General features: G+C 40.4%; 1 protein-coding gene and 1 long non-coding RNA gene across 2 annotated transcripts; one reads left to right on the forward strand and one right to left on the reverse strand.

Annotated features, from left to right (window-relative positions):
- Positions 1 to 2,059: 2,059 nt before the first annotated feature.
- Positions 2,060 to 17,919, reverse strand: LOC148324511 (uncharacterized). The gene is made up of 3 exons (XR_015846378.1): positions 17,477 to 17,919; positions 5,086 to 5,152; positions 2,060 to 2,265 (listed from the first exon to the last, which is right to left on the reverse strand). It is a non-coding gene; the product is annotated as an uncharacterized LOC148324511 (long non-coding RNA).
- rxfp3.2b (relaxin family peptide receptor 3.2b) lies at positions 2,076 to 5,826 on the forward strand. The gene has a single exon (XM_088313908.1). The coding sequence runs from the start codon at positions 2,390 to 2,392 to the stop codon at positions 3,581 to 3,583; it is 1,194 nt and encodes a 397-aa protein (XP_088170034.1). The 5' UTR covers positions 2,076 to 2,389; the 3' UTR covers positions 3,584 to 5,826.
- Positions 17,920 to 18,252: the final 333 nt, after the last annotated feature.

Raw genomic sequence — 18,252 nt, forward strand, 5'->3', positions numbered from 1 at the left:
CTATCAAATTCTTTTGTTAAAAAAAATAAATAAATCCAACCTAAAAGGCTTAGCAGGCCATGTATGAGAAAAAAAATCCCCAAGTCAAACACTTCTAAAAGCTAAAACTGAACACAGTGTATTTGGGTAACAAAAGAGTCATGTTCATTTTTAATCGCCATTGTGATCTTACAAAAAAAAAAGTTTAAAAAGTTCGGTTCACTTCTTATGCTAGCTGAAATGTTTTTCTCAAGGTCTCAAGCCTAATCAGCATAAGGTACTGTATTGTAAAAACAAACTTTGCTATTAATGCAAGCAAATGGAAAACTAAAATAAAATAGGTGGCGTCCTTCAGTATAGCCTAATTGCTTTACATTTCTTTGAAAAGCAACATTTATACTCCCACTGAAATGTCAACTGCTTTTGCGGCTTCTGTGACTCATTACGCGAAACCTGCCACAGCCTTAACGTCGACAAATGCTGAGGTTTTACAGGTCGCTAAGATGACAAGAAATAAGTCTCGATGCATTAAACCGCAGCAAACTTCAGATGAAGCCCTTCTATCCAGTAAGTACGTTTCTTTTTTTATTTTTAATTGAGAATGCCAACTTCAGTTCAAGTTCCATCATCTTGGATCACACTAAGCTTAGTTGACAGGTGTACATCCCGTGGAAGACGGCATGAAAAATATGATTTTCCCACAGCTGGCAGCAAAACAACAACAAGGCTTTGAAGCTGTTATTGGATATATTGGATTATGACATCCAACAATAAAAACCTGTATTTTTCAAGAATACTCAGTTGCTGTGTTTTGGGTGACAATGTCTGTGAATAATACAATTAAATATGATTCTTATTGTGGTAACAGCAACGCATCACATGCAACCATGATTTTTGGTTAGAAATGATCCAAATGGCCAAATGAAATGAAAATGCTCCATTGAAACATCACAATCGTAATAAAAAGGCTGAATCCGAATGGAATTTTATAAGGATTCGTAGGGGTGGTATATTCCTTTGCCAATCAAACAAGCGTCACGTAAATTGTTCGGACCGGTCTACGCATGCGCAGTTTACACGTAAATGCGCAGTGACGTGATCAAATACTTGGCAGCGTCTTACCTGAGCTCATCTGCGACGGGAGAACTTGTTTTAAAGTACTGCTAACTCGTTTTTTAAAAATCAAGATTCTGCGTTAATAAGTGTTAAAACAAACACGGATACTGTACTAGGTGGATTAATGAACACCAGCTGGATAAATCACGTGATGTTTTCGTCGAGCTTCGCGTCTCACACAGCTGATCTGACTAACTGGGAAAATATGACGTCACATGTAAACAGGTGACCAGAGATCTTCATTCAGAAATGATTTCAATGACAATGACTAAAAAAGTCTCCATTTAAACCCGGCGAATTGAAAAGTATTCATTGTAGTATAATATTCATTGCAGTGTCCCTGTCAGGCTACTCATGTATTTAAAAGTGAGTTTCATAAGTTTAAATTTGTTTGAAAGTGCTTTTATGTGTTAAAAAAATACAATTACCAAATGTACCCACTTTGACATTTCTCTACAAAGCTTCAAACAGAAACTGTTTTTTACTTGTGTGAGATCTTGGAACTACTGGAATGAGATCAAATGCAAAATATATTTCATTTCAGAGATGGTTCTAATAGCATTTGTCGACCTTAAAAATTTTTTTACATTAAATCACAATCACAATATTGAGGGGGTGAAAAAAGCAAAAAAAAAAAAAAAGCATGTGATTTATCAAATTTGTTCAGCCGTCGTTTCAAGTTATTTCATCGTTAGTTTTCTTTAACAAAAGGGTATCAACATATATGCCGACTTGTATCTGTGTTAAAGTAGCTCAAAAGTGCCGTAGAGAAGTAGTGCAATCATTTCAATTCAGAAAATAATACTTTCCAGCACCTACTGTAAGTACTTTCAAATGTCAGTAAACTGTATTACATTTTGAAGCGAGTTCACTTTTAAAAGGCACACCCACACATTACAGAAATGAACGCCGTGCCCCCCCCACCCCGCCCACCGAGCACCCCCCCCCCCCCCTTAATGGACTTGCCCGGGCACTTTGACGTAAGACTGGGAATCAGAGCATGACTTCTCTCCGTCGCCCAGATGGTGAGGAGACGAGCAGCATCAGCGCCGGTGAGCTGCTGCTGCGCGCTCGCTGGCAAAACGATAAGCGGAGGCGCACAGAGCGGCGAGTCGTCGAGAGGAGGAGGAGACGAATACCATCGCAGCGGGAGCCGGCTTTTATAGCAACCTGACGCAGAAAAAAACAAAACAAAAACAAGAACATGCAGTGCTGTGGCACCTTCCCGACGGCTTTGCCTTCCGTTTCGTTCAACTTTGCCCGGGCAGGAGGTATGTGATCATTTGGATCGGATATGAACGAGACCGGAGTTCAAACTCTGGCTCCGGAGCCATGTGAGCAACAAATGACGCCGGAGGACAACGGTGGGAACTGTAGCGCCTGTTCCACCGGGAATCTGTCCCTGCACTGCTGGCTGCAGCTGCTCACCAGGGAATCGAGCGCCGAGTTCCAAGGAGACGGCGCCAGCCTTGTGGTGCGCGTGATGATCGCGTGCGTCTACTCGGTCGTCTGCGCGCTGGGGCTGGTGGGGAACGTGCTGGCGCTCTATCTGCTGCATTCCCGTTACAGGCAGAAGCAATCGTCCATCAACTGTTTCGTGATGGGGCTGGCCATCACCGATCTGCAGTTCGTGCTGACGCTGCCCTTCTGGGCGGTGGACACGGCGCTGGACTTCCGTTGGCCGTTCGGCCGAGTCGTGTGCAAAATCGTCAGCTCCGTGACCACCATGAACATGTACGCCAGCGTTTTCTTCCTCACGGCCATGAGCGTGGCGCGGTATTATTCCATCTCGTCGGCGCTGAAGATGCACAGCAGGAGGGCGGCGGCCACCCGGGCCAAGTGGACCAGCCTGGGCATCTGGGCCGTGTCTCTGCTGGTCACGTTGCCGCACGCCATCTACTCCACCACCGCCCAGGTGTCGGACGAAGAACTTTGCCTGGTGCGCTTTCCGGACACGGCAAACTGGGACCCGCAGCTTCTTTTGGGATTGTACCATCTGCAAAAGGTCCTGCTGGGCTTCCTCATCCCTCTCATCATCATCAGCGTCTGCTACCTACTTCTTCTGCGCCTCGTCCTCAATCGTCGCATTTCCGGCGCAGGCCCGGAGGTGGAACGAGGACGTCAAAACCGCCGCTCCAAAGTCACCAAATCCATCGTGATTGTGGTTTTGTCCTTCTTTCTGTGCTGGCTTCCCAATCAGGCGCTGACGCTGTGGGGGGTGCTCATCAAGTTTGACTTGGTGCCCTTCAGCAAGGCGTTCTACAACGCGCAAGCCTACGCCTTCCCGCTGACCGTGTGCCTGGCGCACACCAACAGCTGCCTCAATCCGGTGCTCTATTGCCTGATCCGCCGCGAGTTCCGGGCGGGTCTCAAGGAGATCGTCCTCCACACCACGCCGTCCTTCAGGGGTCTGACTCATCTGCTGCGGCGCAAAGCCAAAGTGGCGGAGGCGCCGCCCGGCATGGTGCTGGTCCAAATGGATATGTGAGCGGGCGGCCAGACGGACGGACGGACGGATAGATGGCTCAGAGACGGTTTTACGCAAAGGAAGCGGCTGTCATCGTTTATTTGCAAAGAACGTCCTCACCCAAATCCCGTCAAGACACCTTTCTTTATATTCCACTTTTGCGAGAATAATCATCACGCCCCTACGCAGCGGGAGGTGGCCCACTTTCCACTTTTCCTCCCAAGACTTTGAGCCGTTATGTAATCGCTCATACTTTTTCTCGCCTTGTCTATTTGTCCTGTGAGTGACAGCCCCTTCTGGAATGCAATCATGAATATGTATCAATGTCAATCATGAATGATATTTGGAGCGTTTGACCACTCATCTGGAAGCAGCTGGAGGGTTACAACGTGTAATCCTCACTTAGTATCTGACAAAGTGAGTGGGTTGGGGGGGATTTATGCTTTTTCGAGATAAATCTGGCTGAAGACGGGGGATGTGAACAAGGCTGATACGTTGTGTTGGGGGGAAACTCAAGCGAGCAACGGAAGGTTGTCGGCGTTGCTGCAATTGGACGGTTTGCGCTTTATTGCTTCATGTTGTGAAATGGAACATTAATCAAAGATAATCAAAAGATGGTGCACTGTGAAACTTACTAGATTTGAACCAAGAAAGAGTGAAGTACATGTACAATCAAAATTGTAAAGTCAATGGGTGTCATTCGCCCATACGCTGAGTTTTAGTTTATGATCGGAACAAAGAGTTTGTGAAAAGTGAAAAGTTTTTCAACATTGCCAGAAAATAAAACCAAGGTGCTCGGGCTGTATGCTTTTTTTTCCCAGATAGATATTGCGATTTTATTTGCGATTTTCTTCACAATGTTCAGTGACATTTACAAACATGGTATCATATTAAAACCAATAAAAATGTATTACTGTAATAATTCAAAAACACTAAAGAGGTTTTGTGAGGGGGGGGGGCAGTTTTTTTTTTTTCAAGTTATGAAAAATGACTTGCCGTCAAGTATCATTTTGTATTTATGTGTAATTGTGTAATAAAAATGCATTTTTTTTTTAAACTCCAAAATGTTTTCCTTTCTTTGTTCGTAAATGTCAGATTATACGTCGATAAAAATCATTGTCCCTTAGCAAAGCCAAATTGATTAAAATATATAATTTTGAGACCTATGATTGAGTTGATCGCAAAACTCAGTACTCTGTGGTGCAAAATATTATTGATGAGATTATAAATATACGTTTGACATTGAACCCCTTCGTCATGATGACGATAGCCGTGGACGCGTTCCCGCCTGAGAGCATCTGCTAAATTGCTAATGTAGCCGTCGTCTTATTTTACTGTATTTTATGTCCTGAAAAATCTCGTTAAAGGCTAGTCGTGAACCCAAAAGTTAATTCTTTACTTACCACAGAAGTAAATGAAGTATAGTTTACAATTTGTGCTCTGCGGATTTATTTTTATTTAGCTTTTTTTTTTTCCCCCCTCTGTTGCAAACGCAAATGTTAGTTTTTTTTCAATTGTCTTACCTCAATAAACAAAGGTCCAAGTGAAACTTCCAAAGTGTAATGCTGGAAAGAGTGGTGGAATTTGGAGCTGCAACGATAATTGAAAAATAAAGTTTTAATTCATCATCATCAAGCATCAATCTTGTGAGACTTCAGCTCTGTTAGAATGAGGGGAACTACTTAGTTTGGGCGGGAATGCAGTTAGCTGTGTGCACTCCCACAATGGCGCAAACGCCCCTTTTAAAATAACTAAAGAAAGAACTCCATCCATGCATAGATTTTACTCCTCTCTCTGCTCATCTTGCATTGGGTACGTAAACGGGGCCTCAAATGTGTGCATTGTGTTTTCTGTTTTTAGCGCAAAGTTTTTCCGCTGATGGCATACCGAAAAAGAATGTGATAATAACCGAATTACTGTGACATATAAAAAGAGGGAAAAAAAAAAGTGTCTGACTGCTCTGTATAATATGAGCAATATAATTAATTGCATCTCAATTACATAACATTCTGCATCCATAAATCTGGATGAATAAGAATATATATATTTTTTTTTGTGGGGGGAGTGTTGGTTCAATCAGTGATATATCCAACAAATGTTTTGTTGCTTGTTTGTGTTTTTTCCAGCTTAAGTATACCCACTCACATAATTGAAAATCACTTTGGCTTGAATAAATTTAAACAAATAAATTCAGCCTTGCCTGCACATTAATAAGAGGAAGTTTCATTACGCAAACATCCAGTGCTTAATGCTTCTTACAGACTGCTGGTATCACTTCTGTGCGATTTGTTTTTTTTTTAGCTGTTGTTGTTACTGTTGTGGGCATTAAAGATGTGGTGGTAGTTAAAGCGAAAAAAAAAATAAATAAAGCATTTGTGTGATCTTTTGAATGAAAGGCGAAAATAAAATCTTGTGAGATCTTGGGTCAACATTGTGAGGTGTTATCATGGTGGACTCAGTTGTTTAGTTTAGCTGTCCTTGAGGACACATCCGCCTCGACTGCCTTGTTCAGTCAATCTAGGCAAACAAAGAAAAAAAAAATGCCAAAACGACAGTGTGCTCTTGATAATAAAAAAAAAATGTCCAGTTCTTTGTCATTGTGTGCAGTAAAAGCCAGTGTGGGCCTTATATTTCTAATCACATATACCTCCTTTTGTTGCATCACTGCAAAAAAAAAAAAGTAAAAATACTGTGAATGCACAGTGCCAATTTTTGTGCATGACCAATGGGACTTCCCAACATGCTTAACCCCGCCTCTCGTCCAAAGTCAGCCGAAATTTTATTTCATCATAATAATGAGTGGTTTAGTGCTTTTGAAAATGGCAAATTTGATTAAACATATTTGGACTGGCATTATGATGTCAATAAAGGGTGAAAAGTCACTGAACTGAGAAAATTAAAAACTGCTGAACTGCGTGGAGATGTGTTTTGACCGCATCTTTGGGTGCACTGAAAAGCAATATCCTTTTTTTTTTTTTTTTTTTTCAAATTATCATGGCCTGAGAATGCGGTGTGAACTTATTTCCTTGCTGGTTATTACTCACAAGCCACAAATTGTCAGATTTCATGTTCTATGCAATTTGGGGAAAATTCAGTCCCTGAAGCCAGTTAAACTTGGCAAACCGGAAATTAAGTCGGTATGTCTGTCATAAGTAGAACCACAAAATGGGCTCAAAAAGACCCACAAAGTCGAACATTTTAGTTTGATTTTTTTTTTTTGTTGTCCAGCAGTAGCCTCCAAAGAGTTGTGTCTGATTGCTACCAAATCCAATACCACTTATATTACACAGATGGATGGCGCAAACTTTTTTTGGGAGTGAGGGGGGGGGTTATTAAGTTTTTCAAACTAACAGAACATTTTGATGACTCAGCATAAGATGTGAAAATGTAATAATTTAGCTCCACAAGGACAGACCTTCCCTAGGGATGTGAAGACTTATCGAAACTCGATTTAAACTGCTTAAAATACGCATCGATGTAAAAAAAAAAAAAAAATTATAAGTATTGATTCCCAACGCCATATTAAACGGATACATACCGCATTTTGTATGTGTAGAATATATTCTGTATACTAGAAAAGCAAAACAAAAACATTTTTGTAGTTAAATAAAAACAAAATTAAAAATCAATTCAAGTTTTGAATTTAGTTTTTTTTTTAACAGTACATTTCCTGAAATTTATTCACAGGATTTAGTCCTGTCTACATTAAAAAAATTATTGGTGTCCAAGTAAAGTGAAATAAGTGTTTAAGTATTTACAGGTAGTTTCACATAATTAGTGCGACTTAGCATAGTATATAATTTTTGGTTCCATTTGAAACACACTAAACTTAAGAGTAATAGTAATAGAAAGTCATGAAAAAAAAAGTTTTCCATAAAAAAAAAAAAAAAATCACTGGAGATGTAACAAACAAAAATCAACCTATTGATTTCGCATTCGTTTATCTACAAATATTTTTTATAGCATTCACAGATTTTTCAATGAGAATTATCATTTAATTTATTCTTGAACCATTACATTTTTTAACATTTGTGTTCAAATTTCCAAAAACTAACAGATTTGAACAAATGGCGTTAAAGTACATGAAAATGGAGTAAATCCATAAAATACTAAATCAATAAAGAGAAGAAATGAGCACAGAATACCTCACAGTTCTGAGGTTGGCATTTCAAATATGGGCGCAGGCTGTGCAGAGTTTTCATGTTCTGCTCATCCTTGCAAGCTAACTTCACTTCCATCTCGTGGGGATAACTACTATCCGCCAAGCTGAAATTTCAAAACGACCACTTTCTTCCCTTGCGTTTATCCCCAAGGGATGTGTTCTAGCAGTACTTTTCCCCTCCCGAGTTGATTACATTGAAAGTTCTCCCACGTTTGCACTTGATGGCTATAATCTGACGTTAAAAGTGAGGGATGCAGTTTTCTCATCTTGGTTCCATTCAGTTGATGGTAAATGGGAGAATAAAAAGGTGAGCTTTGGATTTGAGATGGGCGTCAAGCAGTAAGAAGTCACACTAATGAGAGGGGGGGGGGTTGTAAATTAAGACGAGAACATTTTTTTTTTGTGCTCAGTCTATGAATTAAAGATGACCCAACTAAGACAAAATGCAGTGCACTACTTTTAATTCTCAACTAGGAGCACAACATAACATCTGTTCGGGTCATTTGTGACTGCTGCATAATTCAACTCTTTTGACAGAAGGGACAGGTCAATCGTGTGCTAGTTGGGAAAGAGAAGCTCAGAAGAGTCCACATCACATTCTCCCATTCCGCTATTAAAATCATTTTCGTAAATACCAGTTGTCACTGTTTGTTTTTTTTGGGCACGACAGCTTTATAGCACATTAATGTGTATACGTATTAGGGCTGGATATCGATTCAAATTTCCAAAATCGATTTGATTCGATACACGATTACGACTCGATTTTCAATTCACTGATTGATTTTCGATTCAATCAAGGATTTCACACGAGTACAATTTGAATTTGGGATAGAAGGCATTCTCAGGAGAACCAATGCTGCAATTAGTACAAACTGCTTGACGTAAAAATATTCATATTTACATTAAGAATTGAAGCCAATTCAGTTCCATTAATCATGGACGTTTTATTGAACATGACCTGATCAAAACAAAATATATGCCTTCATGCTTGTAGGCACCAACTTCATTAATTCCGCCATTTTGTTTTGATATGCTACTTTCGCGTCATAAGATCATATATAACACCCTCTGGGCTTATTTTACTTATGTTGGCGTCTTATTCTCTTGGCAGCATAGCAGATAAATGTCACGTCACCGTGTTTGCTTGATACTGCGGGCTTCTGAGTCTACAGACCTCAGAGTTCTGCTGGGTTCATATTGAATCTGCATTTCTTTAATGTATCCGGGACACACACACAATATATAGAAATCACTGTTAATCTATTTTAGACAGATCGCTCCACACACTGTCCCGCACCAACAACCCAAATTAGGATTATTTTTCTTGTTTGTTTTCACTTGTTTAGGAACTGTTGGCACACCAGAGCGCGTTCTGAAGACCGGGTCATTATTCATGTTTGGCATAACGGGCCAGAGCAGAGAACCGGCTACCTTGCCTCAAGCAAATCAACTTGAAAGCTACAAAGAATTATCATGAATTAGTTGTGACTTTGGACTGACGTGTTTCTTTGAATTATTTACTCCGCTTGGGCAATGGAATGGAACAAAAACAAAACTAAAAGGGGGGCGGGGGGAAACATATCATTAAAACTGACCTGTATTTAACTTGACCTCATTATTTCTGTTTCTATGCTGCCAGCCACATGCATAAAAAGAATGTTTGCACATTACACCAAACTGTCTTGGTGACATTGATCGTTTATAGAAGCAGCTGGTTAGTATTGAATAGTATATGTTTAGCTAAAGCCTCAATACATATTTTTTTGTTTGTTTTTTTTAAAATTGTGATGCACTGGAGGAATCATGGCTGGATAAATAATATACAGACACACATTAACGCACTACTGGGAGTTGGACCATCTCGGTTCATGAGAGAGCTACGCCTTTAAGGTCCGTCTTCAAAATGGCCTTGCAAGTTTATCTGCAATCAAATCGTCACTTTTGCCTCCTTTGGCCAATTATAGGTTCAAAAGGCAAGAATATATTTTGGATTTTCGAACGGTTGCCGGGTAAAGAATGCCTGGCCTGGCCCTGCCCGGTCACAAATTGCGCTGTCCTCGCGGCACGTGCGGCTAGACAGCCAGCAAAATAATGAAAACTCAGTAGAGAAAGGCGTACTTTTCTTGCTTTTATGAAGTTCTCTTGTCCTTACAGACAACAACTGTAAGGTATATTTGTAAATATAGTAACTGCAACAAAGAAGAAATAAAACTAGAGTAAATTAATATAGTGGAGCTATGAACGTGAGCAGTTAGCTTGATAAAATAACACATTTCCATACACCTGCGTTCAAAATAAAGTACACACTTGACCTAAAATATATGTTTAGGAAATTAAAAACACTCACAAAGACGAAAGTCTTCCAAGGCTCAAGTGTTTTGGAGCACGTTTACCACGTCACGAGCTACTCTTTTGCAAATACACGATATCTCCTCTCTTCTTCTACGTCAAAGATCCACTATTGAGAAGATGCGCTAACGTCAACAAATTCGAAAAAGATCCATATAAAGAAGAGGTCTTACTCTTACACTTATCAGCACGAAGCAATCGCGAATAATAAACTTCTTTATAAAGAAATATGAACTTATTGCGAAACAGCTTTCATTTTATTTCCAGGTGTGTCTTGTGTTCTATGTTCATGTCTTGTCTCGCTAACTTAGGTTTTTGTTTTCTGTTCTCATCAGGCCTGTTCCTTGGGAAAGTGGGAAATGATGCTCCGGTGGTTCGAGGAAGTAAGGTTGAATGAACAATAGAATACGCCACAAATTGGAGTTCTAGTCTTTGAAATAAAAACGAGAGCGTGTTCAGAACAAACAAAGGAGGCAGTGGGCAGAAGCTCCCCCAGGACAGGAAAGCCATGGCAGGAGGTCGCATGACATCCGAGGAGCTAACCTTTCTTTTCTCTGAACACTTAATCATACGTCTAACAACACACACATAATTGGAACATTTAATTGTGGCCCATTAGCGGTACACCGAAAGGCCGTTGGATGCTGCGTTGACTTTTTCAGCTTTAGATGGAATTACTCTAGCGGCAGGTGAGCGTGTTCATGATGGGCCGTTTCAATCGAACTGCGCGTGCAGCAAAGCGGACGTGCAAAAAGCATTCTATATGCCCTTCACATGTGAGACGTCAAGCTGGTTGAGCTCTGGGGGATGATGATGCGCCAACATGGGGAGATTATTATTGTGAATCTCTCCCAGATGGTATCCACCTCCTTTTTGAATCCCCATTTGTTTTGAAAAATGGCGCTAACTTCATGAGCTCATTCGGAGTGACAACTCCCTCCCAAATTAAAGTGTTTATCTTCCTTAATGGGGATCTTTTTCTTAATATTTCCCAAGGTGGTTCTCAATTAATCGTTGCAAGGAGGTTGCGACTCTGAGTCGCTATTCCCATGATATCTTACGCACACACTTGGGAGGGGAAGTTTAAATAGTTTCAGTCAACTGCATGAAGCTTTTTTTTTGTTGCACTTATAAACTCATATCTGCTCCAGTAAATTGAATTTTCAGTCCCAAAGCCAGAGAACGTTATTATCTGGGAGTCTAAAGAGGCCAGAACACAATATGTTCCTCAGTACTGGATTGGCTCTCTTCTTTGCTCCCATTTACTCGGATGGCAGCTTCTTTACTAAATAAGTCCACTTGGGATGCTAATGTTATTTAAACTGAATGGATGCTTTGGAAATCCACGTTTCCACAGGGTGTGTGTTGGCCCATGTGAGGTAAATATCATCATCAGCCAGCCCCATTTGCAAGAGTACGAGCTGAGCCGTCTGCAGTGCAACCCAATTTGTGCTGACCACACATGCACCAGAAAAATGAACATAATGGACGATGGGCTTCGGAGGTGGTCCGTTTTTTTTTGTTTTTTTTAAACTAATTTTGCTAGCTTGCATTAGCGTAACACGACTCACTGAGACTATTTGCTTGGCCAAAGTGGCCCGGTGGTTGGGGGACTACTGAGGTAGAGGACAGTTACCGTTACTGACTTGCAGTCTGGTCATATCTCTTCCATTCAGTGCAACGTTAGCCTTTGGCTAGCAATTTTGATTTTTAACATGATGATACAGCCAGCATTGTTTTCTAAAATAAATAAATAAATAAATAAACTATTGATTTTATACTTTCCTAAAAACAAGAGAATATTATTTTATTTATTTTTTCCATTGTAGAATTTCCTGCCAAACATTTTTAATGATAAATTGTTCAAGCATCAATAGTGTTGCTGATCATGCAAAAGTTATGAACACGTTGTCAATATCATGTTCAGATTGGAAATATATTCAATTTATGAATAACCCATAAAAGGGAGCACCAGTGTTGATAAAAACATAATAAGGCGTTCCTCAGGAGTCATTGATAGGGCCCATTCAGGTTTGTAAACCAAAGCAGCTAAAATGGAACTTTAAGTGTGAAAATTGCATTTTTCTTCTTCAAAGCCTGCCTTAACCCAAGTTTAATTCATGCGTGCGATTCCTTCAGCAACTGAGAGCAATCCATCATGACAAAAATAAAAATCCACACAAGCTCACAATTGAATAAGTGTTAGAAAATACACGTTTGTTTGTGATGCCATGTAGGTTTCGCTGTTGTCCGTTGCGTGGCAGCGCCCGGAGTGCTTTGTTTTATCGTCAGCTTTAGAGAGTGAAAGATCAAGCCACTGTGCCGTGATCTGTTTTGGCCCTGGGGGGGGCTGGAGTGGAGGGTTGGCAGATAAATCAAGGTCAAATTCCGGTTCCATGTGCAGCCAGGTTTTTTTTTTTTCACACTTTATTCTAACGGAAATTTGCAAGAGCAGGCTGTGACGTGATGCGATCGTAATAAATTTGTATTTAGACTTGGTGAAGCAGCTCATGGCTAATCGCCCAAGTTTGTTTTAGTACTCTATGTTCCAAAAGCCGTTCACAATTAAATGTTTAAATTAGGGATGCACTGATGCCACACAAAACAAGCACTTGCCTTTTGGTGGTTCAGCGGCAGCCTACTCAACTCGCAGCATCAGAATATTTTTACAAGTTCTGATCAAGGGTGTTGCACCCAAATTGTTTTCGTGTTTATTGCAATATTATAAAAAAATAATGCCGAAAGATGTTTAATTGATGAGTTTCTACTTATAGTGTCCGTTAGTGTGAATATGAATTGGGGCGGTTGTTTGTTGACATGTGCCTTGAAAGCATCTCCAACCAGTTCAGGGCGACTTTGGGCCCCCCTGGCGCTACAATTACAATTCTTTCAAAATGTAAAGTGGTTCAACGAGGCCTGCCGGCAGCTTTCTTTTAAATCTTCGCAACATTTTAATTAACATGAGTTTTTGACTCTCCATTCGATCAAATCCAAATTGACGGCGGATCCCACGGGGCTCCGTCTGAGCAACTCAGGTTTTCTAAGTCGTTTCAACATTTTCCGGGTGATTCTTGTAAAGTGTAACAACAAGGCAGGGAATGCGGGGAATGACTGATGCAAATGAGTCGGGAAGCAGCGATGAAAGGGATTCACAAAGTTGAAAGTGAGAAGAAGAGACGGGCCAGACGACGTCGGATTAGGTCCTAGCGGCAGATCTGAGAGATCGTGGGGAACAAACAGTAAAGCAATTTGCTTCGCTTTCTGGCAAATACGCGAAGACGCGATGCAAAAAATAACGCTGGCTTTTGTAGTCGTGCGGGGGTTACTTTCTGCTGACGATGAAAGACATTTACTTGTTTACAGAGTGTTCAGTATTTAATCCATTTCGTATTGTATTAGATTTCTCCAAGGAAGAAATGTTCTTTTTTTTTTCTTTCCCATGCGTCATTCAACTGGCATTGTCTCCAGATGGCCTTCGCCAACGCGTCGCCATTTTGTTTCTCACAGTACGATCGGCTCAAGGACCGCAGTAATACTCGCTTCACATATACTCCTAAACACGAGAAAAAGTAAATATATTTTAGTGTTAGTGTTTATAACCGGCGGACTCTTAACACCTTAAGAGAACACTGGAAAATGACTTCATTACAAATGCGCATTTAACTCATTTAGTGCCATTGACGGCTAAAGACGTCAACGATCCTTTTTTTTTTTTTTTTTTTTTTAACTCAGCTTGTAGTGAATGAGTTAATTAATTATCACAGAAAAAAAATGATATTAATTCTGTGAGGATTGGTCTTGGTCGGTTTAAAAAAATCTATGTTAACATGTCACATTTCTTGTTTTTATTTCTGGGCACCGAGAATTTTATTTATTTATTTTTTTGACAACAGCACGGTTGTCATTTCACCGTCTTCCTCACAGTCAAGAGTTTCTGACTTAAAAACTCATCTTCGGCTGTCCTTTGTAGAGTTTGCATGTTCTCCTTGTTTTTTATTCTGTCTTCATCCTAGAACGCATGTTAGGTTAAGACTCGAAATCTGGGTTGCCCAAGTCCAGTCATGGAGAGCCCTTATCCAGCCTAATTTAGATGTCTCCCTCCTCCAACACGCGTGATTCAAATGATCAAGTTCCAGATCAGGCATTTGCAAAGCTTGCTGATGAGCGCGTTTGTGTAAAATAGGCTGGATAGGGGCTCAAGGACGGGACTTGTGCTCCAGTATCACGGGTCCAGATGTGATTTGGAAGTAGGTGGACAAAAAAAAAAAAAAAAAATTGAATAAAAAATTTTATATTCCAAAAGAAGTGCCAATCATTATCAATCGCAGGCGGTACCTCATGTCAGTTTATACGTAACGACCGTTTTTGAAACTTGTATTTCGAGGGCATAAAGGGCTCATGCTTACGTGGGAGTTTCACTGCTTATTATTTCATTATTTATTTCTGCATTATATGTGATATTGCAAAAAGTCAAACCTGGTGAATGATTTTAAAGGGAGAAAAAGTATTAAATGTACTTTTAAAGGAATCATGCAACACACAGGTGGAGCTCAAAACGCTACGCACATAATCCAAGGTTGTCTGCATTTGCTTCATACAAATTCATGAATTGTGTTTCAGACAAATTTCTTTTTTATCATGTTGTACGTCATGTAAAATACATCGCCGTCGTCATCGTACAGCTTGTGTGTTGTCGTGAACAAATAAACCTTCCTCAAAAATGTGCACGTGATTGATTTGAATTGAACAACAAGCCAGACTCGGTAGTTTGCCACAATTCAGGCCACAGATGTTTCTTGCCGCTTTCGGAGAAAAAAGGGTGAGGAAGAAATGAACGACTGTGCCATTGTAGCACGCAATTGCGAGCATCTCATTCCCTTGAATGCAGCGCAAAGTGTCATCTGGTAATCACGATGGCCGATCCCGGTTCGCCCCTCGGCGGACTGCGACCCTTAAAAAGTCGGATTTTTAATCATTTCTCATTCAAATTCTTGTTGAGATTTGTAGCGAGGTTAATTAAAGTCCTTTTGAATTAAAGATGCCACGGTCCTTCCATAGTTCACCTCTTCGCAGGGACACTTAATCAAGTGCTGTCACGACTCGTAGATCGCCAACCGATTATCAGCATTTATCAAACGGTGCCGTCTGGTGGATAACAGCCTTTCATTGTAATCACTTTGCAGAACATTTTTTTTTCCACAGCAAATGGATAGAGAGTCAATTTCTTGACATCCATCGGCAATGTCAAGTCATATTGTAGCATGTCAACCTAGACATCATTTCCCAGAGGGTTGGACATCCGAAAATTGAAACGTCAATGTGTCGTTGCATTAGATGTCATTTGCTATTCGTGGATGTGTTATTTACCGAATTATTCTGTCAAGGATGCGCCGGCACGCTCCATAGTTGGATGAAAATGAAACCCTCTGGTTACGATAACTCTTGAGAGCAGATATCTTGCGCGTCCTCGTCTTCTTCCGCTTGTAACAACAGAACATTGCCTTGAATGTGAATATGAAGTCACCTCGTAGTTTTTTTTTTTCCTCCCCCTTCTTATCAGGCATAAGACATGAGATGAAAGCTGCGTGAATGCTAACAATCTAAAATGGTCCAAATGTCAGGCAAAAAAAATTACAGCGAAGAACAGGAGAATTGTTTATTCAAGGATTTGCTTATTAGCGAGCTGAATAATAGCCATGGGTTGAAGAGATGACTGTTGAACCAACAATCTGCAAACAGATTACTTATCAGGACACGGTTAAGCAGCAAGCTACTCACTTGAGCTTTCCGGCAAGACCGAGAAACTCATTGCAGCCCCTTGACGAAGATTATCTCGTTTGGTCATTCATTCATCAACCATCACAAGTCCTCAACTTTGTAAAATCCTGTGCCTTAGGAGCACCAAGTGTTAAAAATGTTATCTTGTTTTTTTTCTAAATAAATAAATAAATAAAAATAAATAAATATAAATAAATAAAAATAAAAATAAATAAATAAAAATAAATGTCTTCAAGTTGTGTTAAAAAAATTCAATTAATAAAAATAAAAAAGAAACGATTATCAGAGGATAATCGTTTCTTTTTTATTTTACTTCAAACGGTATCCCACTCTGATTTGTTGGCAAAAGTAGAATCTGAGCTGGTTCGTCCACCTATTGGTGCAGTACATAAATCCCGGTTATCATGGACCATCTGCATCCTACAAGTTAAGTTCGTTAGCAAGCGAGGGAGACAGATTCCCTTTGTTTGTTGCCGTGCATGAGTGAGGCTGGCAGCAAAGCAACGATAACCTGCCGAGATGGGCTTCGCTAACAATACTGCTGAACAAGCTCATTAGCTAGCTAGCAAACTATTGACAAACATACGCATCCACTCGCGGGGGAAATTCCTCGAAGGAAGCCACACGTCACGTACCTACATCACACATATTGAGCTTCGAATTCAAGTGACCCACGAAGCAATTTTATGAGATTCGTTCTGATCCGAGTCCAAAATTTCTGATTGGATGTTGGCTTTTCTACGCCCACTCGAATATTCTGCAGCATAAGGTAAAACTTGTCAATGTCAGCCAACTATTAACTCATTCACTACCAGCCGAGTAAAAAAAAAAAAAAAATTGATCCTTGACGTCTTTAGCCGTCAACGGCAGTAAACGAGTCAATTATAATCGCCCTCTGCCAGAACACTTGTTAATTTCAGCTTGAGTTGATAGCATGCGTCGAGCTAACATTAATTAACCTTACAACAACACAAGTGAGCTTGGCAACAGTCTAATGTTAAAATTTATTAATAAACTGGCATGCTGGAAAAGAAATGCATGTTGGAGGGGGGCTGACTGGCAAAAAAGGGTCAAGTGCCCAGCTCGGAGGACAATAACACCAAAAACCAAATCTCATTCGAAGACAAACGGCAAAGAATAAAAATGAGTTTTAAAGATGGGAAGCGAGGGGGGCTTGCCGAACATTTATTCATTCCAAAGAGAGGGACCGGCCTTGGAAAATGGTCCTTGGTACCCCTAATATCGCCAGGTCCGCAGACCCGAAACACCGGGCAGGTGCGTAAGGGTGGAGGAGCTCAGAGAGGTAAAGCGGGGTGAGACCTTTTAAAGATTTGGAAAAAAAAAACAAAAATGAAAATAATCATAAAAAGAACTCTAAAATGTAGTCAAGAGGCGAGCACCATCCTTTTGGACCAACAGTAATTATTTGTTAATGCCGCCTGTTTATTAACTGTGTTCATATTTTGTTGAGTACATTTTTTCATTTTATTCTCGAGACTGACATTTTCCTAGGAAAATGTGTTTGTATTGCCCCTTGTTAAATAAACAATGCTCATTCTAATGTCATGAAAATTTAAAGTAACGCACACACTGAGCAAGCAACTTGTTTCTCTCCTCACACATACCTGTATATTCTCCGTCTGTGTCTCACACTCAGATTGTTTCTCGCTCTCAACCTCCTCACTCTGCCGCTCTTCTTCTCGTGTCTCTTTGCAGCTCTGTCCTTTCTCTGGAAACCACCGTCTCCCAAGTCCTCTGCCTATGACTCTGTGGCTCTTTCAACTGGCTTCTCTTCAGCTCTCACAACACCATCATTTGGCTCGGTCTCAATGTTTCCCTCATTGCTATTCATTTTTTTTTTTTTTTTGGTGCAGAAATAGGGCATGGTGTCCCCCGCCCCTCATCTTCATTTGAGTCAGGACTTTGACATGGTGGAGGACCCAAATGCAGAAAGTAGTTCAAAACTAAATGTTTAATTTCCAAAAGAACAAAATAAAAAGGCAAAGAAGGGACTTGGATGTATAGAAAGAAATTGACGAGCCGCAGCACGAATGGCGGACATTTGACATTGACAATGAACCGACAAAGACAGAATCAAAGCAGGGTACTGAATCCAAACACACTGACGAGACAATGACGAACACCTGGACAAGACACAAGTGGCAGAGGGGAGCTGACTGGAAGTCACAAGGGACCGGGGATGACAAGCACAAAGTGTGCACAATCAACTAAAACACGCAAAGGAACACAAGAAAAACCAGGAATGAAATCCTGGAAAAAAACAAGTAAAACAGATTTTGAGGACGATTTTGAACAAAAGAAAAAAAAAAAAACAGTGTGTACAGTCTGTGAATTGCATTTAAAACAGGCAACCGCTGGTTTTGTTTTGCGGTAAGATAAT

Source organism: Idiotropiscis lumnitzeri, chromosome 13 (assembly GCF_059441095.1).
Source record: "Idiotropiscis lumnitzeri isolate Australia: NSW breed Sydney's pygmy pipehorse chromosome 13, RoL_Ilum_1.0, whole genome shotgun sequence".
Classification (NCBI taxonomy): domain Eukaryota; kingdom Metazoa; phylum Chordata; class Actinopteri; order Syngnathiformes; family Syngnathidae; genus Idiotropiscis; species Idiotropiscis lumnitzeri.